The sequence below is a fragment of the Naegleria lovaniensis genome (assembly GCF_003324165.1).
Source record: "Naegleria lovaniensis strain ATCC 30569 chromosome Unknown tig030, whole genome shotgun sequence".
In the NCBI taxonomy this organism is placed as follows: Eukaryota; Heterolobosea; class Eutetramitea; order Acrasida; family Naegleriidae; genus Naegleria; species Naegleria lovaniensis.
The window spans coordinates 413,044-434,731 of NW_025407852.1; the positions used below are offsets into that span (position 1 = coordinate 413,044).

The window sequence follows — 21,688 nt, forward strand, 5'->3', positions numbered from 1 at the left end:
TCCATGTTCATGAACAACCTTCTATCCGTGCATTTCTAATGTTTTATTATTAATTTTTCTGAAAACGCGAAACGTTCCGTTGAGTGAGTGAACGTCAGAGAGTGTTATATTTCAATGAATTAATAAATTTATTCAAAAATGTTTAATCATCACAACGATCTCTCTTTTGTTTCCGATACGAATGAAAAGCGCCGTCTTGATTTAACCGATCATGGAATTATGGGACATTGTCGACGCAACATTAGGCGAATGGACTTTCTTTTTGATGTCACAATCAAACTCTCTCAAATAAGTCACACAACACAAACAACAACAACAACTTCAAACAAAATGCAACAACAACAACCATCTCCATTCACTCCTACCATTCACTCCATCTTGGGCGACTTGGTGGCACATTACCCCAACTCCGCTCCCACTCTTCTCAATGAAGAGAGCATTGATTATTGTTGTGGAGGACAGAGAAGTTTATTGGAGTCCGTGGGAAATGATTCGGAACGAGCACACCAAGTCCTGGTCAAAATCCTTTCGAAAGAAGAACAAGTGCAACAACAACATTCAAAGAAGCAAGAGGAGAATTTCTTGACCATGTCTGCACAAGATTTGGTCAATCACATTATTGAACATCATCACAAGTATTTGAGAGAGAACATTCCCAAGCTCTCTGAACTCTTGTTGAAAATTTATACGGTTCATACAGGAAAATTGTTACAGCAACAACAACAAGGCAATGCAGAGGAAACGAGAAGATCCATTGAATTGTTGGAAAATATGTATCGATTGTTTATGAAACTTTCTACAGAACTCTTAATACATTTAGTGAAAGAGGAAAAAGAGATTTTTCCAACTCTCGTTCAATACTTGGACGGAAAGCAGCACCGTGTTGAATCGAAAATTATGAAGGATTTTATTGAGGGTCTGTTGAAAGATCACAATGAGGCTGGTGATGCCATTAAAGAACTCGCGAGCATGAGGAAGGTGTTACCCAACTATTGTAAGACAGTCGAATTGACCAAGAAATTGTTAGTCGAAATGGAGGAGAATTTGTATATTCATGTTCATTTGGAGAATAATATTCTGTTTAAGAGATTGGTTTAAATCACAGTGTAACGACATGTATTTGAACAAACAATCTATGTTGAATTCCATTGATTAATAAAACCTTTCTGTAGCTTTGTATGAAATATCATTCCCGCCATTCGAATTTTGTCTTTACAACAATCAAACAAAAAATGGCTGAATTGCATTTAATAGGAGAAATTGCTGGAGCTACAGGTTTCTTTGAAGATAATTTATTTTGTTCGTTTCATGTGGAGAAGGGATCGCATTGGACGCACGTCAGTGGTCTGGAAAAAGGACAAACACAAGTGAATAAAAGACACTCGGAAGAACGAGTGAATGTATTTGCACACCCGATCGATATTCATTACTCAACCCCAACAGTAGTAGGATGGCCCAAAATTGTCATACAAGTGTGGTATCAAGATAGCTATGGACGAAATGATTTTGTTGCATATGGAGTTTTGAACGTTCCTTCCCAAGGAGGATACTTTGAGTTGGAATGCCCAACATGGAGACCAGTAGGTTCCCTTAAAGATCGAATATCGGATTTCATTGTTGGAGGAAGAATGCAAGTCAAGGATTTGTCGATTGTACATAACGGCGAGGACAGAAGGAAACTCACAACCATTTCATGCGGAACTGTTTACATCAAGCTCTCGGTGTTGTTACGGAACTTTAAAAAGTATGGAGTGACAACGATACAACAATGAAAAGCGCTCTGAATGTTAGCAATTAAGCCAATGAAATTTAATAATTTATGTATTTTTAATGTTTTATTTGAATTTATACATGTGAGATCTAGGGTGTTGAATCAAAATGTGATGCACAATCCTAGGTGCTGTGTTGTGCTTTCACAAATGTGTTGGAGGTAAAATTTACAAGAGATGAAATTCGAGTTACAAGCTTATTCCTTGCTCTTCTCAGCAGTCTTTTCTTTCTTTTCCTTCTTCTCTCTCTTCTTGGTCAATGGCTTACCTGAGGATTGTTGGTACTTAGTAACAGCCTTGGTACCTTCAGACACGGCGTGTTTGGCCAATTCACCAGGGAGAATCAATCTGACTGCAGTTTGGATCTCTCTTGATGACAAGGTCTTGGTTCCGTTGACTCTACACAATTGAGCAGCTTCGTTGGCAATTCTTTCAAAGATGTCTTGAATGAAGGAGTTCATGATGGACATTGCCTTGGTTGAGATACCAATATCGCTGTGGACTTGTCTCAAAACCTTGTAAATGTAAGAGCTGTAGGATTCATGTCTGGATTTCTTCTTCTTCTTATCGTCATCAGCTTCACCTTCTGCCTTGTCAGCCTTTGTGGTCTTTGTTGCCTTTGGCTTCTTGGTTTCCTTTTGCTTGTCGGATTTTTCAGTCTTCTTTGTTGCTGGAGCCATTTGTTGTTGATGTTGTTGTTACGATGTTCACGTATTTGTTTTGATGTTGCAAAAAGTCATCAGCCCTTTGCTTTGTATTAATACGCTTGCTGGTGTAACGAATTTTTTTGGTTTACAAAATAAAAGTGGATCGAAATTTTTTTCAAGGCTTTGAGGTCGAGTGTGGTGAAAGGACCTTTGCTTTCAGTGCAAAGCGGACAAAGTGGATCGAAATTGGTACACCAAAAAATTTGTGTTGTTTTGTTGGCAACAACTGAGTTGTTTTTGTCTCGACTGAATTTGACCCGAAAGAAGTACATACTTTGAGAAGGAAACAACTCTTACCCTGCCTGACACTGGACCAAAACAACATGTAGATTTTGAATTTGGAGGGAAAACTCAAATGTAAATCAAAAAAGATGACTGAAAGTTTGCTCACCGTAAGTTTTCGTGTTCGTCTTGATCCCGAGAGCAGCAAAGGAGAGATGATCGTTGTGCTCATTCATCATCTAGGTAGTCAACACGCTAGACACGTACTTTACGGTCATGTCAGCTGAACTGGAACAAATTAATCTTGATATTGACCTGATACATACGTTTATTAAGAGGTGAGTTTGAGGCTATTCAATGTCCCTCGTGAGAATGAAATAATAACATAATTCTAGATACGGAAATCGATATTGGGAGGCTTCGCTGCAAAAGCTCAATAGAATCAAAAAGCAAAAAGAGAATATAGTAAGTAGAAACAGAAAGTTGATGATGGTTTGGTACATCATGTATTTCAGCTCCGAGATGTCAAGTTACAGATCGAACTTTTCAATATCCACGTTGAATCGGGTCGAGAGTTATGTAATCGTTTGGAGAGAATAAACCCAATCATTGTTCGTCCAAAGGATGAGGACCTTATGGACGATCAACTCAAACAAGCAAGCGGAAAGAACATGTCGGATGCTGCCAGAAAGGTCGATTTTCAGCCACAACGAAAATTCCTTCGGGATGGATCCGTGCTCATCAATGACAATGTCAGGGAGATTGGAATTGCGTCGAGTATTTTGGCCTATTCCAACAGTATTGATGTGAGTAGTGGCGATGAGGATGTTGGACCAAAACGAAGAGTAAATGTACCACTTGCATCTGTCATCACACCATCCACTCAGAGAAGTGTCAACAACAACAAGTCGTCCTTGTCATCGAATGGAGGTGCTCTTGGTGCCAGTGTGTTGAATACTCCAATGAGTTTGAACAATATATCCCCAGCAGAAATTCCATCATCATCGACGGCAACTGCTGTACATACATCAGGAACAGGTACGACCTTTCATGGCAAGACAAAGAAGAAAAAGAAGAAAGCACAACAACCTCCAGCACAAACATCGAAGAAATTAAGTGAAGGAGAGCAGGTGTTACGAAAGGATACCATCCTCACAGATACTTCATCATCAACAGACGAAGAAGATACCTTTGACATGGATTGATCATTTGATGACGGAGAGAGAAATGAGAGCTACTGATGAAGAGGAAAGCTTGCGTGTTTAATTATTCAGGCAATCCGTTGTCGACTCGAGTTTAGCAATTTATTTTTTACCGCCTTTTTTAACGTTCACATTTTTGAATTTCTTAACAACCATTAAAAAAACCGTTTATTCATCATTGAATCACCATGAGCAGCAGCAACAGCCACTATCACACGAACGAAAGTGTTCTCTTCTCGCCTCCTCCACCCATGCGAGACTCCTCCACCATGCAACTCTCATTCGGAGAATCCTCCATGATGCTTGCCATCAACAACACAACAGCCTCCATGAATGATTCCTTTCAAAACAATACAGGAGAGGTCGTTCTCGGAAGTGATCTCGAAAACAATCCAAAACTCTCATTCCATCGTCAAACCGATATTGCCCGTTCCAATATTGTGGATGAAGATTTAGAAGGACATTGGATGGAAAAGCAATTCAAGAAGCTTATCTTTTTATATCGTGAATTGAGCTCCAAAAAGCTTTCACTCTCTCGTTTGGAACATTTGGATGAGAATGGCCATGTACTGGATCGATTCAGATCTTTTAATGTGGATGAAAATGCTGTAGAGAGAGAAAAAACTGCGTACAAGAGCAAAAAACTTGAAAATCGACAGTTGGAAGATGAATTGGATGAAAAGACAAGACTTCTTTATGCCAAATTTGAACAAGTGAAATTTCTAAAACAACACTATGAAAAGATGTTTGAAGCATTTGAGAATGAATCTTCTCAAGAGAATGAAGATGTTCCTATTAGTATTATGGAAAATCATCCAACCAATCAAGAAGCTGAAATTCCAACCTCAACTTCTCCAGAACAATCTTCTCAAGATGTTGAAACATCGAGTCAAGATTTGAAGGACACATTGCCAGCAGGTCCACTCGTTGGAGAAGCCACAACTTCCTCATCGTCACAATCATCTTCTCATACTCCAACTGTTATGGAAGATGACGAACAAGAGTTATTGCAATCAACTCAACCACCAAAAACATTGGAAGAATATTTGGGAGATACACGAAAAAGACTCTCATTTTCAGATGTGGTTGGAGAGGAAGATGATGGGTCCATGGTTGATGAAGAGCAAGAACAACCTTTGCTTGATGTTGACGTTGTAAAATCGTCTTCTTCAGTGGATAACCCAATTCTATTAGCTGTGAATGATTTCAAATTCTTGAAATGGTCTAATTGTATTGATATTATTGATTGCAGAGAGTTTCACTCGAAACAAGTCGTCGATGTCGAATTAAGGATACCATTTTTGGCACAAGGCGATGAAACCAAACTCGATGTTTCTTTAACATTTAATAAGGTCAATAAGGAGTCCATTCTCCTCTCTGTACAATGTGCTCAACCAATATCAAGTCAAAGAATTGACTTCTCTGACATTATTGATCGAGCCATCAAACAAAACAATGTTCCTTATTTATTCTCTGCAATATCGAGTAGAATACGATCATTAAGGAAATAAACTACATGTAAATATTATTGTGAAATGTTTATTGTTGTTGTTGATCAGAGTGGTGTTCTGATTTTGTATCTCTACTCGTCGACGATGAGAAGTGATGACCTCTAGGACTTGTCAATACTTGCGGCTCTTCCTTTGTTTTTTGTTCAATCGTCTTGAATTTGTTTAAAAAGTTGTGGAAATCGGCACTGACACGAACAGATTCCTTATGATGAACTCCTGGAGAAATCTTGGCGATTCGTTCAGTTGTTGGTGTCAATGATGATGATCCCAACGTGGACATGGACGATGTTGCATGCTGTTCTGGAGATGAAGCTTGTTGTTGTGTGGTGGTGATGGTGCTTAGTTTTTGTTCTGCTGTCTGTGTGACAAACTTGAATTTTCCATCATTCTTATACTTGCTTAGCAGCTCCTCTTGCCAAGGAGCAATTGGTCGCTTTGAAATGTCAGATCCAGAATTTGACGCTTTGCTATGAGTCGATGAGGTAGTCGTATTGGATTCCGTGGATAATCTATGATTCTCGATGTTGCCACTGTTCATGGAATTAAAATTATTGTCATCATCTTGATGAAGTTGTTGTGGCTGCAAAGAATTTTCTGTGGTTGATGCTGATGCATGATTCAATGTCAACAATTCTTCTTCTTGTGAAATGGTGACAATGGTTCGAGAATTCAAGTTTGAATTATTGTTAGTATTGTTCGTTGTAGCTATTTCTGAAGATGTTTCAAGATTTGATTTTTCAACCTTAATGTCATGAATATTAGTCGTAACAACATCTTTTGAATGTTTCAAATCGAAACTTTTCGGATCGTCAGATGCGCTCATCGAATTTCACTTGAAACATTTTCTTCATTCTGTTCATTTCTACTGACTGAATTAAGTTCCATGTTCATTGTGGAATTGTGAATGTCATTGACAGTTCCAAGTTCACAATTCATTGTCGATGATGATTTAGAGTTTTCAAAAGTAATCGTATTGATACTTGTTGCTTCTCCGCCACTTGATGCTGCATGCTCGTTGATGCTTTCATGAGTTCTTCTTGTTTTGCATTTTCGAGCATTTCCAAGAATTTTTCCAAAGTCACAATTTCAGAAACTTGATTTCCAAAGTCATCTTCATAAATAATTTCATCTCCAATTCGAACAACATATTCCTTTCCAAATTCATCTTCATAAACAATTTCTTTTGCATACATTTCTGAATTTAGAAGATTTGAAGGATTGTTGGATGAAGGAATAGCAGAAACATTGTCAGCTGTCATTTCTACAGGTTTCTGTGAATGAGATTCTAAATGATTAGTTTTTGTTTCTACTTGTTGTTGTTGTTGTGGTTCAATAGCTACAGAATTCGTAGAATGTTGAACTTTCTTATCTTGATTGTTGTCACGATTTTCAAATTCTCTCGGAGAGGATGAATTTAACACAACCGGAGTTGAAGGAGTTCCTCTTGGAGTGATTGTACTTCTTCGAGTTGGTTGAGAAATTGTTGAGATGGATGTTGTGACATTGGTAGATAATGGAGTTTCTTCTTCTTCAGAATCTTCTTGCTGATCTTCAATGTAATTTTCATTAACATCTTCTTCGTAATTTTGAAGAATAGTGACAGCAGATGCTTGCTTTTTTGGATAACTCTCAACAAATGATTGATTTTGAAGTAAAATATTGTCTAATTGCGAGACCTTTTGAATAACAGAGTCTAACTTGGTTTTTGGATTCTTTCGAGATTTTTTCTTAATTCTTTGAGTTTTGAGACATGCCAAATATGTTCTTGCCAACGATTGAATTCTTAAAATGGAAGGAAAAATCCAAGCTTCTGGAATGTCTAAATAACCTCTTGATACTATTTGCTGGAAAGATTTTCTTCCATTTTCTATAAATACATCTTGTCCATTCTTCTTTTTAAATGATTCAATAGTCGATTGAATGGCATTCATCCAACGAGTTTTTATGTCTTCGCTTTTCATTTTGAAAGTATAAATCACATCTTTGGTCACTAATTGAAACATGTGTGAAAAATCATGATCTGAAATAATATTTCGAATCCAAATCAATGGACTATCTGGATCAAATTCTAATGAAATGTGAGACTTGTATCTCATGGATTTCTTTCCTAGTAATGCATCTGTTTCTTGAATACGTTTCTTTTTAGATGCAGTTTCTCTCAATCCAGTTCTTGGAGTTTGAGGAGTTGAAAAATGTGTACTGCAAATCATGATCATGTCATTAAATAAAAATCCAACACAATGATTGGAGACATCTTCAAAAAATCGTGTGTTTGTTTCACTTCTATGGATGGCATCAATATCAAGACCCGTTCGTGAAAGCTTTGAGGATTTTCTTCTTCGTTCTGAGTGATGCGAAAGAGCGAGATTTCTCGTGGCAGTCATGTACATTTCATTTTCATATATAAAACGACGATTGGGTTTTGCAATGGAGATGATTTCACCATTCTCAGATTGTTTCAAACCTTTTTGTTAATTTCGTAAAATTTATCCTTATGATCGAGTTCTGTAATTTGTTGCTCAAACGATTGAGAAACAATTTCAATTAATTTAAGGCTTTCAGAGAGAGGAGAATATTCGTCATTGGTTATTGGTGTCAATTTCAATAATTCTAAAATAGAGAGATGTGTTTACAAGTTTCAAATATTGAAAAATGAAATTAAATAATTACTCATAATGAATCAAAAACTTACGTGTTAATACATCTCTATAATACAAAATTCTTCTGAGTGGCATTTTCATGGTTTGAATGATTTCAAATTCATTGCATTTTTCACACGAGTCATCCTCTCTCAATGCATCGAACAATAGCTTGGTACAAAAACGTTGTAACTTCTTCACAATGGCCTTAAAGCTCTTATCTTTCAATTTTCTATTTCGGAATTGAATCAAACATGGTTCCAACATGTGTGAATATTGCACATAATTTTTAAGGAATGGAGTGAGACGTAAAAATGTTTGTCCCAGTGAATTTCTTGCTCTCGGAGAGGATCCATTGGTAGGCATGAGAGTTGGAGAAGATTGCTGATTTGTCATCAATAAACTTTCAACTTGTTTGAATTGGTTCAATAGTTCAGTATTCACTTTGAAGAGAATATTTAATTGAGAAAGGCAAAATGTTTTCTCGACTTCCTCTGGAGTGAGAATGTTGCATCTTGAGAGGGATTGAATGATTTTCTATTTGAAATTAGTTGTCGTGATGATTTACATGTAATAATTCATCGGTGTCACTTGCCAAATTTAACACCTACCTCTTTCAATATTTCAAAATAATTTAAATAAAGATTTTCAGTCCTGATCAATTCCTTCAAAATTATCATTTTGCTACATTGAGATAATGTTGAATCTTGATATGATAAATTATCGGTTGTAAATATTGAATGTTGTAAATGATGTTCATGATTGTTACATCCCGATTCTTGTCCATCGTTAACATCAATGGCAACACTGAAACGAAGTTGTTGAATCGCAACAGTATTATTGCAAGTCGACGATGATGAAAGCGAATCGTCGTCGTTATTGTTTGGTTGTTTCGGTTTAGGCATTTTTTGACAAGTGACAGGGAACGGTGAGAGAAAGTCCTCCATTCAATGCCCTCTCCATTCACACCTAAAATTCTCTCATTGATCTTTAACAATCATGAATCATTATGAAGTAGAGAAAAATCATGAATCATTATGAAGTAGAGAAAATTTATATAATTGTGCTATACAAGCATATACTAGTCACGTATTCACAAGTAAAAACTCATAGAAAGAAGGATGTGTGTGGGATTGATGGTAATATGTTTGTTAATAATTTCGGGAAGTGTGCATCAATGATGTCACGGAAGTGTGTGAAAAATTTAAAAACTCATCACACAAAATCATAATACGGAACAAGTTCTTCTAAAAAGAATCGATCCTCTTCATAATGAAAACTCTTGAAATATTAATCAGATCGACCAATAACAGTGTTCTTGACAATAGCTTCCTTGACATTGTCGAATACAGTCTTAATTGCTTCTGTATCAGTTGCACATGTTATCCTGACATCAATCTTCTTTTCATCCTTATCTTCTATACGTTGAAGGAATTTTTCTTTTATGTAATCAGCACATTGTCTCAAATTAGTGTCATCTCCTTCAAAATCTGAGAAAACTTCCTTGAATACACGATCTTGCAACTTCTTTGCAAACAAATCACTCTTGTTCAAGAACAAGATGACAGGAGTCTTCTCAAAGAAGTGAGAGTTTACAATTTCATCAAACAAGAGGATGGATTCATCCAAACGATTAGTGCTATCGTCTTCATAACACTTTTGATCAAATTCACTCAAACTGGCAACGAAAATAATGGCTGTGACATCGTCGAAACAGTGAATCCATTTCTTTCTTTCGTTACGTTGTCCTCCGACGTCGATAAGAAGCCTATTTGCGAGAGTATATTGGAATCACATTGATTCATCATGAAATGTCAGATCATGTGCATCAACGAAATGTCAATGTGTTGTTGGATCAATTTCACAACCAAACATTGTGTTTCACAAAAACTTACATTTTGAGTCCATCAATCTCGAACCTCAGTTGTACCACACCTGTAGTTTTTATTCTACAGTGGAGAACATCTTGTTGGTTGGAATGTAATCTTTCTGAGAAATTCTCTTCAAGTGTGTATAAAAGCTATGGTGATTGTGTGTCATTGTGTTGAAGTGAGTCACAAAGGATTGTGTTCACATAATCATCATATTCATTCATTGTCATCATTGTCATCATATTATCATGATTTGTGATATTAGAAAATAATAACGGTCGTTTACAAAATCATGTATCCACAGAAACACTTACTATTCAGTAGAATCCAACAATTGAAATTCATTTCTACGTTTGTAAACTCCTTGAATTCCAGCATCTTCCCACAAATCCTTCAAATCATTAGCAAAGGCCTCATTGTACACCTTGTTAATATTCAAGAGTGAATCGTTTTGTAATTCAAGAATTTTGGCAGCCTTTTGTCTATTCTCAGGATTCTCAATTGGAATGTTGAGATCATGAGAGGCCTGAATCAGAGCTTGCATCGATTGGAGAACGTTCGAGTGAATGGTATCAACGAAACCGAGCAATTCATGGTCGTTGTAACCTCCGTCGTGTATGATTCTGATTTGCTGTTGTCATGAGAAGTGTGTGGTCATTATTCGTTATTGTTGTCGTCGTCGTCGTTGTTCAGGTGTTATATTGTTGTTGTTGTTGTTGATAGAGCCACCAATGGCATTGTGATAATCAAAAGTTTTGGAAAAATGATGAACAGACAGACGTGAATGGGATCATTGATAATGCAAAAAGCAATGGATAGCGCGTATCATTGATAGTGATTCCAATACAGAGATTTGTTCATTGTGAGTGAGCGCGAGAGAGATATATATTTGCACGTGTTCAGTATATGGATCATTTTTGGAGTATTTTTCATTCACACACACACCAGAGAGAAAGAAACACACAATGAATAGCAACATCATGATGAGTGGTACAGGTGTTTCCATTGAACATGGTCGATTGTGTGAGATTTTGTTATGGTCATGATGTCAAATGTCATCATCATCGCAGTTGCCGATATTTCAATGGGTATCGATAATGATGATGAATAATGAACAGTGAACAACAAACGCAATCATCATCATGCCCATTAGTGGTAGCAGTTGTTGTTGTTGTTATTATCATGTTGTTGTTATTGTATTTTTGGATTCAAAACATCCATCAACCATTAACAGTAATTGTCAAATGCCACAAAAACATCAACTATGAGTCATTTCATCATCAATTGTAATTGTACATACCTTGAAAAGAGTTGATTTTCCTGACTCACCAGCTCCCAACAACAACAATTTAATTTCAGAATCCTTTAATCGGTCGCTCTCGAGTAAATCAGTAACTCTCTGGTCCATTTGTTTACCAGAATCTCCTCCTAGACAAGCTTGTCCCATTTTGTTATTGTTGTTGTTGTCGATGACAATGTCGATGTGAATTGGATGATGTAAAAGAAATTTACAAAAAGAATATATTGTTGTACTAGTAAAAATAGGCGAACGAACGCGGATGCTTTGTGAACACAAAAAAATTATGCGGTGGTGGTGTCGTTGATGATGATGAAATTGTTGTTGGCTCTTTTTTGATGACCGTTACGTTAGCGTATTTTTTTTGCAAATGGATTTTGACACTTGACGTACAAGTTACAATGGTCTGAGCTCAAAAAAGAAACAACTTGTGTTTTCATGAATTTGGGTGATGTTTCTGAGTGGGTCTTTTGCTCACTCTCATTCATTGTCGAAAATCGAAAGGGGTTTCTGTCAACAACACTTTAGGAGCACAGGAAAGGGAATGAGATGACAGCGTCAACGTTTGAACATGCAAACACTTGAATTGTACACGAGCAGTTCACTTTTGAGAGCTCTGTTTCAAGTTTGGTTCTCCAGTACCAAATGTTTTCAGTGCTCGTAGATTCACGACCAGACTTCCATTTTTACTCGCACAACCTCTCGATCTGGTGCAGAGTTGAAATGTTTGGTCTCAATGGCCGTTGAGTCGAAATACATCTTGTTGGAAGTTGTCTGATTTCATTTTCGCTTGGGGTAGCTCAGCTTGGGAGAGTGTGGGACTCTCAAATCCAACCTTCAAGCAGACAATTTTATGTTATCGTGATGAAGGACAGGTAATAATTTTATACATTGGCTTGATTTTGTTGAGCTGCTCCTCTGTTGAAAATGCTATCTGTGCTGAATAACCTGGCAAGAACGCTTTGCAGGAGACCTCGTTCGATGATAAAGTTTTTCAATTCGCTTCCAGTGTCAATTCTGGAACATTTCACAAATCCGTAGAGTTGAATGCATGTCAACACGAGAGCAAAAATTACGACAACCATCCATTGGAAATTAAATCTAATAAAGCATACTAGGGAGAGTAAAATCCAAATGATAGGATGTGTGTACATGGAGCCCCAGAAAATCATCTTATCTAATCTATGAATTTGCTTGCTGTCAGTTTTGTTCTCAAATCTCCATACACTAGTTCCATCTTGTTTGATATCATTCCACCATCGCAAAGCTACCAAATATCTTCCTGTAATGTTTTTAACCGTCCAAAAATCAAATGATAATAGCAGAACAACTAAAACAAAAACTAAAACAAAATTATCAGTGAAAATGGTCAAAAACAAATAGCAAAGTAGTGCTGCAATTTTAAAGAAGAGATGGAAGAAACAAATTACAGGATGTCCACAAGGGCAGCCTCTGCAAAATTTGAATAATTGCGAACAAAAATTAAAATTTCGATTTTGTGTCCATGCAACGAGTAATATCCATTCATATTTCATAGTAGATGTGTTGTGAGCATGATCCGATGATTTTTACAAAGGTTTGTATCCGATTACATTTAATCGTAAATAATAATAAACAACATCATACAACCGATCAATACAATTTTCCATCAAATATATTTCAACAACATCAATCTTTGCTATTCAACATACTGATTGTAACTATTGATCAAAGTATTCATCACTGAATTATTATCAATACCACTTCCATCTCCGGATCTCAGAGGAGCTGTGCTTTCACCAGGAAGAGGTTCATCAAACGAAGGGGGTTGATAGGAAGACATTTTTTTGAATTGGAACTCACTTTCCATGACGCAATTGTTGTGGTGTGACGATGGAGCCTCTACAACTGTTCGTTCTTGGATTTATGAACGTTAGACATTAAATAAGGGTGAACAATGTTTTTCCATTCTCGGATACTAATTTTGTCACCAATAATTTCGTAAAGAATCAAGATCATTTTACAAAAAACAAAAAAAATGGGAAAGAAGCCTTTGCTCTCTAGAAGTCGTGGAGTGGCCAAACCATTGTTAAAGGCTAGTGTTGGCTCCTCCTCAAGAGATCATCAACAAACATCATCGTATGAAGCACCTACATGTTTTGATCAACAAATGTCGGATCGGAGAAACGTCGAGGAAAGTGGATTACCAAAATTAATGGAAATGAAGCGAGAAAAAGAAATGCTGGAAACGAGAAGGAAAGAGTTGGAGTTGATTGAAAAATTCAACGACAGTCAGACGGAAAGCACTCAAAATTTGCTTGTACAGGAAATTATTCAAAACCAATCTGAAGATGTCCAAGTGAAGTTGAATGTGGGTGGACAAATTTTTGTTACCTCATTACGAACCATTAACCAAAATGAAAACATGTTGAAGGTGATGCTTAATTCTGATTTTAATATTGACAAGGACGAAAATGGTTGCATTGTATTTGCGGATAGAAATCCTGAATATTTCCCTATTATTTTAGAGCATATCAGGACAGGATCAACTACTTACATTGGGCTTTGGGAAGAGAAAAACGAAGAGACTATGGAACACCTGAGAAAACTCTTAGTAGAATCTGATTATTTTGGAACTTCGAAATTGAGTGCAAGAATAGCAACAATGATCAGAGACATTGAACAGTCGATCTCTGAGAGTAATGAAAGAAAGTTGCAAAGATTAAAAATTGAAAAGAGATTGAAAGAAGCAGAAACTCAACCCGAAAAAACTTGGAATTTAACCATGGCCAACGACCAACAAAATGCAGACTATAAGTGGCTAACGACTTTCACAAATATAACATCTAAGCACAGAGAGGTGTTTGAAAAGCAATTACTGAAATCTGAACTCAATTTACTAACTCAGAAAGAAAGAATCAGAGAGCAAGAACTCAATGTTAAGACAACCACAATTACTTTTAATGCTAGAGGCACAAGACTCTCTATTGGAAAGGAAAAGATATTAATGCACCCTGATAGTGTTTTTTACTCTCTTGTCAATCAAACAAACAATCAAGAGATATTTGTTGACAGAGATCCTACAGCCTTTTCTTATCTACTGGAATACCTTCAAAATGGACACGAAATTTCTCTTCCAAAAGAATATTCAAAACGAAAAGTCATTTATAAGGAAGCTAAAGAGTTTAAATTACAAGGTCTGATTGATTTATTGGACCCATTAAGATACCCTATCGAAGATATTGGGGAAAGCAACATGAAAATCAAGAAGGAAGAAGATTTCTTGCGAAATTTATTCGCAGTTGACCGAAATAACCCAATTTTGGACGACCCATATTTACACCTTGTTAATGTATTTGATGCAAAGCATCGAGTTAGAGAAGAGTTCCAGCATAGTACACCTCCCGAAAAAGTTCCATTGTTGTTTGATTTCGAAAATACCTCTGAGGCTGAGAAATTATTGAATCCAAAGTCTGGATTAGTAAAGCCTCATGTACCCAAAGTTTGTGAGACAAGACAGGCGTTCTTCACACAATTCAACGCGTTTACTTGTGGGCTGTTCAAAAATATGGACTGGAGTAATGTATTTGCTGCAGGTGGAGGAATATTGGCATGTCTACTTCAGGCCCCACACGAAAAAGAGGACATTTCTAAAGAAATCCAAGCATGTAACGATGAGAAGAAGAGCTCATCAACTGTTGACAAGAGTTATTGGGAAGACGACGACGATTCAGAACCGGAAGTACATTCAAGTGATAGCGACTATTTCACTTCTTCCTCTGACGAAGAATATCGCAAGAGCTTGCCTAAACCGAAGAAAATTTCACAAAGAAATCAAAATCTTTCTGCAGATCAACGATTATTTCAGTATTATTCAAACTCAAAAATGTGGCAAAACAGTGACGTGGATTTATTCTTGTATGGACTTACGGAGCATCAGGCTGAAGCTAAGATCGTTTATTTATACCAACTTTTTAAGAAAAATTTGGAGCAAGCAGCTCCATTTCTTGATGGCTACTATATAGGCAAGTTGAGCCATCTGTATTTAAGGATATTTTGATTCTCCGAACTGAACATGCAATAACTTTTAGATTTTCTTACACCATTCGACCCATTCAAATCATTCTTAGGTTGTACAAAAGCCCAACTGAAATATTGTGTGGATTTGATATACCATGTTGTTGTGTGGGCTTTGATGGAAATCAAGTATATTGTTTACCTCGTGCAGTAGTCAGGTACGTAATCATTACTATGGTTATTATCGATTTATCATATTTCTAAAGCTTGGCAACAAGAACTAACATTGTGGACCCCGATCGCCAATCTACCACGTAAGTGTTCTATTTTTACAGTCAGGATTCAATCCTTCTTAACAAACGAATAGCTATGAAATGAGACTTGTTAAATATGCGTAAGTAACTACATGTGATGATAATATTTCAATCTAACATTGGTTTCTAGTCACAGAGGGTTCAGGATTGGTGTTGCAGGATACGATCCTAACAAAGTGAGACATCCAATTCTTAAGGATGCTAGCTATTTGAGAGATGTCTATTACTATTACCATCAGTCAAGTGGAGATGATGAAGTGGCTAACCTTAAAAAAGTTACTGGTCTTGCTCGAATTTTACTGATACTTCATGGTTATATCAATTGTCATCAAAAAAATCATGCGTTGTGGGCCGTTGGTGGTAGAAGCACCCTCGAAAAAACAGAGCAATTGTTGCAGCCATCAAAGCTTCATGATTATGCTGAACTGAATTATTCTTCCTGCAGATGGCGAAATGCTTACAATTTGTACAAACAAATTTCAAGAAGATTGAGGTGGGTGAAGCATGTCCTCCACAAAAAACCTTTCTTTGATTATTCTCTGAATGATATTAACAAAATTTTGCATGCTTCAAAACAAAGAAGTACACTCCCTCGCAAGATCAAGTGGATCACTGTGGAGCCAGGTAAGTATGAATGATAGAGTTCGAAATAACAAAGAACCTTCCGCTAATAGGTCGCCAATTCGTTGGTAGCTTTCATCCTGAGACACGGAACTTCTTCAAAGACGCCTATTTGGATCCTAAAGGAGATCAGAAACGAAAATACAAATATCAATGGAGAAAAAGATATGGATATGACACGGATTTTGATGCTAAAACTAGCAAGGCACTGGAAAAGCAATATCGACAGTATTTAAAATCTGGAAGTGATGAACACAGACTGTTTTCAGTCTCTCCTGACGTTATCATTGATTTTCAAACAAGATGTATTTGTGACAAGCGTGGTGCTTATGTTGCAGCAGTGAAAAGAGAAAAAATCAAAAGTACTGTTAAACATGTGAAGAGACTTCCCAAGATCTTGTTCGAAAGTCATAATGACCTCTTGAACAGTGAAGATGACAACGATTGGGAAACCGTCGAAGATAGTAGTGACTCAGAGGACTTGTAATAATCTCACGAATAGCCTCCATGTAGTTTTATTGAATTAATTGTATATTTCTCAAGCCAGCCGCTACTTTTGCTTCTTGATGAGTCGTTTGATTGAAGTTTCATTTGTTGATGATAATATTTTCTGGATAATATTTTTCTAATAAGGGAGAAATCACTCCTTGACTACTACCACCTCCCTCAATGTCCAGAATAGCTCTTCGACAACCATCTACTTTTTCCCATTGTTTCAATTCATGGTAAATTCTGATCAAGTACACAAACGAAAAATAGAGTGCTGGATAGTCCGTGTGACCAGTACCTCCTTTTTCAATGCCCATTTGATTGTCAATTAAATTGAGAGTGAGGAACACAGATTTTGCTTGTTCGAATTGGCCCAACATTAAATAAAAACGTCCAAGTCCAATAAAACCAACATAGGATTGATCAGGTTGAATTTGTAAATCTCTAAATTTTTTGATCCATTCCTGTGAAATTGAGTTTTGGAATTCTGGATCATTCAATTGTTGTAAAGTGTCACGAATAGAATCAAAGACGTGTTCCAATTTTTCATAAAAGTGTATCATGCTTTTTGCGTTAGGAGCCAATAACATGCAATTGATGTGTTGAATGAGAGCGTCAAATAGTTGTTGATTGTTTTGAAGGAATGTTTCTTTTGTTGTTGATTGTTGAAGCGTTTTTGAAAGATCCTTGGTGGCTGATATTTCCTTTGACTGCCACTTGTCAAATTCATTTCGTTTTTGTGGTAGATTTTTGGCATCTTCGAACAATACAGATTCGTCATGATGTTTTGGTTTGTTACTACTTCCTTGTGCTCTTGAAACTTTTCCGTCTAATTTAATATCGGAAGGAATTTGCCAATAAAAGCTTGTCGTGATCGAAGTGTGAAAGAAGAACATTGACTTCCATGACCCGTATTGTGATATTAAATGTTGATGATGGATTACACGATTTGATGACGACAAGAAGGATTTTAGAATCTTGCAAGCAGTAGTACCCGAGTTTAGCATTTTTGTTTTTTTAATTAAATTCTATTGATTCGGAATTACAGCAGGATGAGCTCTTGAGAAAAATCGTTGAATGAGACGACGACTCATCATCTTTTGAGATGATAGAGAGGGTTATGAGATTGAGAGAGAAATATTGGATCTTGTGTGTGACATGATGAACTTATGTACATGTGGATTTAAAAAGAGAAAAAGGAAAAGCTATTAAATCTGTTCACAGGATGTCGTGCATGTGAACATGTGAAAGCACTATTGTGTACACATTGGTGCTTGTGTTATCTGTGGTACCAGAATGAGCGGTGGTACATACTTCACTGTACATCCATATTACTTTCTCGTGGTGTAGTATTCAGAGGACGTGTTGTTGCCACTATTTTGGTAATTTGGCGTGCTTCTACCTGATATCTGTTTAGGTTTGCCATTAGAAAAGCTATCCAACTCTGTAGAGTCATTTCCAATGGGTCTATAATTTGAGTTTGTTCTTGGTTGATTTACAGTTGATGTTGATGGTTTCATAAACGTTCCATTCAACTTTCGTTGTTTCAAATGTTCACTAATGAGCTTTTTGACTTTGATTTTGTCATTGTAAAACCCAATGGTGCTCACGAGTTTCTTCTTTCCAGATTTTAAGTCAACAATATAAGGCAATAATTGCTCAATGAACACAATTTTCGCATTTGAAAAATGTATGGCCTCAATAAACGCCAGTGCTTGCTCTGTATCAATGCAAACGTTGTTCGACGTTAAATATTCAAGAATATAACTTGACTTGTCATCATCAAAGTCCATTTGATTTTTGATATGATCAATCATGGTTTGGAATTGTTCCTGGGACAATCCAATAACCATTTCCGAACTCTCACATGTATCATCTGTTGCTGTATCCAAAACGTCCGAATGTGAGGCTGTATTCGGAGAAGGATTTGACAATTGGCTGAAAGGTAATTCACTTCTCTCATCAGCATGAGAAACAAAACAACAACAAATATAATCCAGTATTTTCAAATTGACCATTTCCAATACAATAGATATTATAGCCTATAATAAATTAACTTTGCGTGTACCAATGAGCGGTTTCCAATGATTGTATCCTCTACAATATATACGAGTAAATTCCAAGACTCTCTTGCCGTTAACAACTATTTTCCCGAGAATGACTGTTTAAAATTTGCAACGAAGAAAATGAGAGAAAATGCGTTAGCCTTGTGAGTGCTTTTTTTTGAGTGAACGTTTAAAAAATCCAAAGACGCACAAAGACTCTGCGAACGTCATGCTTCAGCTGAAAAACTTGGGAAGGAGCTCCGTTTCTATTTTGGCTTGGAGTTCTTGTTGGAAAATACTTGACCTGTTTGAGAAATTGGAAAGTGTTTTTCACGATCATCATCATCCTCTCGGATCCTCAGTCAATTAGAATGATGGTTTCAAATGATTTTATTATTACAGGGAGAAATTTTTCCCTCGAAAATTCATTTCCCTCCAAACAAATTACAAAAAGAATGTAACAGAAAAAAAAATAATGCAACAACGACAACACGACGAGGAGGAGAAGGCATTCCGTGCAACGATGGAGCACAGTGCTTGTCGTGGAAGAGGTAATTCCGTACTCGATCATGAAAATGGAAGGATCCATGAGATGGGGTCATTTCAAGGAAATGGATTAAGGAGTTCGGGAATTTCATATTTTACTCCTGCTGCTTCAACATCAAGACCACCTACCATGACATCTTCTTACGTTCCTTATTCGTATTCGTACGATCCGGTACGAGGATTTTCAGCAACCAATGAAGCACGAGATGGGTATGGATTGGGAAGCGGAGCTTACACTTCTGCAATGAATCGATTTGGAGATGAAACACAGTGGAAACGTCAAGCAGAATCTGAAGCGAATTGCTGTTCAAGATGCAGTGCATGCTCTTCAGTCAAGGAGACTCCAAAATGGCAACTGTCACAAGATGAAATTCAACAAAAAAGCAATCCTTTACAAGGACGAGATTTGATGGAAAAATACAAGATTGAGGATGACAAACAATTTCGGCCGTATTCTCCTGATACTAAATCAGTGCTGACAAGATTAATTGGATACAAAGGAGAATCTGTGACACCTTAAGACCTTCTTACAAGTCATGTAGATCTTCGGAATTCACAAAAATTGATTCAAATCCCCACGAGAAGCAATACGACCTGGATAAGGAAAACAATGTGGGTTCATTTTTTCATCAACACAATATGTATCCAAAAAGTTCAAAACCATACGAAACTCATACTATTTACATGAACAACAATCCCATTTCAATCAAAAGTGTCACCCTTAATTCCAAGTATGATCCAGCGGCGAGGTATGAGCGAAATCCAGAGGAACCCAATAATTTCTTTAAGCGAGTACGGATGGGCCGGCTGTATGGAGATAAGACACCTTGGGAGTATTATTTACACTACGATGAGAATGATCGTTCCAGAGATTCGTATCAGTCTCTGAAAGCTAAGATGGACGAGTATAATTCAAGAATGCAAAGTAAGGAAGACAGAAAAAACAAGATAGTCATGGATACTGATGAGTTTCGAAAGATAGTTGACAATTTAACGAAAAAGAGTGTATCATCTCAAGAGACACAAACTTCCACGCAGCAGGAAGAAAATTGTATGACCACAAACCCTAGCCAACCTACTCCAGTATTGGTCCCAACTGCGAATTCGATGGTGCTGGAAGAAGAGTTGACAAGTAACTCTGCTCGATCTTCTCCCAAAGGAGCTCTTTCAAAAAAGAAAAAGAAAAAAGAATTGAAGAAGAATTCCCTCTGTCGTCGCATCAGAAGTAATTTCGATACCTTCCTCAACTACCTCAGGTGGAAGAGTTTCACCGTCAACAGCACCACCAACTTCAACCCACACCTCTCGACTTAATCAGTTGTCTGATCTAGATCATTCGAAGCATCCCCGTATAATTGTTACAAAGCCAACCAGCTCTAAGAAATCAAAACTAGACCCAACCTCATCCACTAAATCGAAAAACAAAGCTATGACAAAACCTGAACGAATTAACACCACAACCAGCTACTATTCAAATTGTTCATCGTCTTCAGCCAGTTCAAAGTCCACTAGGAGCTCTATGATAACAGAAGGGCCAGAAAAGCAAAAACAAAGAAGGAAAACAAGCATCACTTCAAAACCTGTCCTTACTACAGACAAGAGGTTCGAAAAATCAATGAAACGAATGCAAAGCACTAAAAAGAAAGCTGAAACAGTTGACAAATATATCAACTTACTTGCTTCTCCAGATAAGAAGCTTGTTAAAGAGAGAATGGAGAGCTGTAGTAGACACTCCTCTCCGTCCTCCAAATCGACAAACTCGATGATCACTTCTACGACAACCTCTGCCCATTTATGTGACGAACAAGATTCGAGACAACTTGGAAAAGAATATGACGAAATTTGTTCAGTGTTTCCCTCTACCGTTTCTACCGCTGTTGCTACTTCTAAAACTGTGCAAAAATGTTTTGATGATGTTCTGAAGTATTTTGAAAAGCACAAGTTTGATTCTGCCCTCAAAGAGAATGCGTCAGATTTAGAGGATGTCACTCTGTCTTCTTTCAGCGAAGATACTGATATTTTGGCCAAATATCATACCAGTGACTATGAAGATAACGAGGAGTTGGATGAGAAATTTTTCGAACAGGCAAGTGATTTTTCTGACAACGAAAGCTATGACGAATTCACTCAAGACACCGAAAATTTGATGTTAAATGCCAGTAATTTGTCCATCTCGTCGAATTGCTCGATTGACACAATTTCAATGTCTTCCTCTAGAGATGAAATTTCGATAGCGGTTTCAAGCCATTTGTTACCACACGCTTCAAGGGTCTAATGGTCTCTTATTCGCCACAAACAAAAACGTTACCACAAATGGATTGAAAAATCCCAGAATACGAATCGAACGATGTCACACATCTGAAATTCAAAGTCAAAAACAAAATACTCTCCGAAACAACAACAAATAATAATTGCTCACTTTCCGTATGAGAGAATGCACAAATTACATCATCATCCTT

General features: G+C 36.9%; 15 protein-coding genes across 15 annotated transcripts; 7 read left to right on the top strand and 8 right to left on the bottom strand.

The window, feature by feature from the left end:
* Window positions 1-330: 330 nt before the first annotated feature.
* On the top strand, window positions 331-1,098 carry C9374_007766 (uncharacterized protein; the record flags this gene model as incomplete). The annotated part of the gene is made up of 1 exon (XM_044697767.1): window positions 331-1,098. One exon carries the CDS (start codon window positions 331-333, stop codon window positions 1,096-1,098), a length of 768 nt encoding a protein of 255 aa, XP_044546390.1.
* Window positions 1,099-1,232: 134 nt separating this feature from the next.
* On the top strand, window positions 1,233-1,772 carry C9374_007767 (uncharacterized protein; the record flags this gene model as incomplete). The annotated part of the gene is made up of 1 exon (XM_044697768.1): window positions 1,233-1,772. One exon carries the CDS (start codon window positions 1,233-1,235, stop codon window positions 1,770-1,772), a length of 540 nt encoding a protein of 179 aa, XP_044546391.1.
* A 194-nt stretch (window positions 1,773-1,966) lies between these two features.
* C9374_007768 (uncharacterized protein) lies at window positions 1,967-2,449 on the bottom strand (the record flags this gene model as incomplete). Its single annotated transcript, XM_044697769.1, has 1 exon — window positions 1,967-2,449. The coding sequence occupies one exon, from the start codon at window positions 2,447-2,449 to the stop codon at window positions 1,967-1,969; it is 483 nt and encodes a 160-aa protein (XP_044546392.1).
* A 398-nt stretch (window positions 2,450-2,847) lies between these two features.
* C9374_007769 (uncharacterized protein) lies at window positions 2,848-3,903 on the top strand (the record flags this gene model as incomplete). Its single annotated transcript, XM_044697770.1, has 4 exons — window positions 2,848-2,868; window positions 2,942-3,036; window positions 3,094-3,163; window positions 3,214-3,903. The coding sequence occupies 4 exons, from the start codon at window positions 2,848-2,850 to the stop codon at window positions 3,901-3,903; spliced, it is 876 nt and encodes a 291-aa protein (XP_044546393.1).
* A 185-nt stretch (window positions 3,904-4,088) lies between these two features.
* Window positions 4,089-5,411, top strand: C9374_007770 (uncharacterized protein; the record flags this gene model as incomplete). The annotated part of the gene is made up of 1 exon (XM_044697772.1): window positions 4,089-5,411. The coding sequence occupies one exon, from the start codon at window positions 4,089-4,091 to the stop codon at window positions 5,409-5,411; it is 1,323 nt and encodes a 440-aa protein (XP_044546394.1).
* A 28-nt stretch (window positions 5,412-5,439) lies between these two features.
* On the bottom strand, window positions 5,440-6,234 carry C9374_007771 (uncharacterized protein; the record flags this gene model as incomplete). The annotated part of the gene is made up of 1 exon (XM_044697773.1): window positions 5,440-6,234. One exon carries the CDS (start codon window positions 6,232-6,234, stop codon window positions 5,440-5,442), a length of 795 nt encoding a protein of 264 aa, XP_044546395.1.
* Window positions 6,235-6,343: 109 nt separating this feature from the next.
* On the bottom strand, window positions 6,344-7,801 carry C9374_007772 (uncharacterized protein; the record flags this gene model as incomplete). The annotated part of the gene is made up of 1 exon (XM_044697774.1): window positions 6,344-7,801. One exon carries the CDS (start codon window positions 7,799-7,801, stop codon window positions 6,344-6,346), a length of 1,458 nt encoding a protein of 485 aa, XP_044546396.1.
* Window positions 7,802-7,869: 68 nt separating this feature from the next.
* Window positions 7,870-8,955, bottom strand: C9374_007773 (uncharacterized protein; the record flags this gene model as incomplete). Its single annotated transcript, XM_044697775.1, has 3 exons — window positions 7,870-8,021; window positions 8,104-8,587; window positions 8,662-8,955. The coding sequence occupies 3 exons, from the start codon at window positions 8,953-8,955 to the stop codon at window positions 7,870-7,872; spliced, it is 930 nt and encodes a 309-aa protein (XP_044546397.1).
* A 385-nt stretch (window positions 8,956-9,340) lies between these two features.
* On the bottom strand, window positions 9,341-11,368 carry C9374_007774 (uncharacterized protein; the record flags this gene model as incomplete). The annotated part of the gene is made up of 5 exons (XM_044697776.1): window positions 9,341-9,818; window positions 9,946-9,962; window positions 10,004-10,070; window positions 10,236-10,552; window positions 11,222-11,368. 5 exons carry the CDS (start codon window positions 11,366-11,368, stop codon window positions 9,341-9,343), a joined length of 1,026 nt encoding a protein of 341 aa, XP_044546398.1.
* Window positions 11,369-12,102: 734 nt separating this feature from the next.
* On the bottom strand, window positions 12,103-13,040 carry C9374_007775 (uncharacterized protein; the record flags this gene model as incomplete). Its single annotated transcript, XM_044697777.1, has 2 exons — window positions 12,103-12,670; window positions 12,910-13,040. The coding sequence occupies 2 exons, from the start codon at window positions 13,038-13,040 to the stop codon at window positions 12,103-12,105; spliced, it is 699 nt and encodes a 232-aa protein (XP_044546399.1).
* Window positions 13,041-13,235: 195 nt separating this feature from the next.
* Window positions 13,236-16,636, top strand: C9374_007776 (uncharacterized protein; the record flags this gene model as incomplete). Its single annotated transcript, XM_044697778.1, has 6 exons — window positions 13,236-15,238; window positions 15,289-15,432; window positions 15,481-15,528; window positions 15,582-15,608; window positions 15,659-16,152; window positions 16,203-16,636. 6 exons carry the CDS (start codon window positions 13,236-13,238, stop codon window positions 16,634-16,636), a joined length of 3,150 nt encoding a protein of 1,049 aa, XP_044546400.1.
* Window positions 16,637-16,736: 100 nt separating this feature from the next.
* Window positions 16,737-17,645, bottom strand: C9374_007777 (uncharacterized protein; the record flags this gene model as incomplete). The annotated part of the gene is made up of 1 exon (XM_044697779.1): window positions 16,737-17,645. One exon carries the CDS (start codon window positions 17,643-17,645, stop codon window positions 16,737-16,739), a length of 909 nt encoding a protein of 302 aa, XP_044546401.1.
* A 324-nt stretch (window positions 17,646-17,969) lies between these two features.
* C9374_007778 (uncharacterized protein) lies at window positions 17,970-18,656 on the bottom strand (the record flags this gene model as incomplete). The annotated part of the gene is made up of 1 exon (XM_044697780.1): window positions 17,970-18,656. One exon carries the CDS (start codon window positions 18,654-18,656, stop codon window positions 17,970-17,972), a length of 687 nt encoding a protein of 228 aa, XP_044546402.1.
* A 502-nt stretch (window positions 18,657-19,158) lies between these two features.
* Window positions 19,159-19,749, top strand: C9374_007779 (uncharacterized protein; the record flags this gene model as incomplete). The annotated part of the gene is made up of 1 exon (XM_044697781.1): window positions 19,159-19,749. One exon carries the CDS (start codon window positions 19,159-19,161, stop codon window positions 19,747-19,749), a length of 591 nt encoding a protein of 196 aa, XP_044546403.1.
* A 119-nt stretch (window positions 19,750-19,868) lies between these two features.
* On the top strand, window positions 19,869-21,504 carry C9374_007780 (uncharacterized protein; the record flags this gene model as incomplete). Its single annotated transcript, XM_044697783.1, has 2 exons — window positions 19,869-20,454; window positions 20,561-21,504. The coding sequence occupies 2 exons, from the start codon at window positions 19,869-19,871 to the stop codon at window positions 21,502-21,504; spliced, it is 1,530 nt and encodes a 509-aa protein (XP_044546404.1).
* Between the last annotated feature and the right edge of the window lie 184 nt (window positions 21,505-21,688).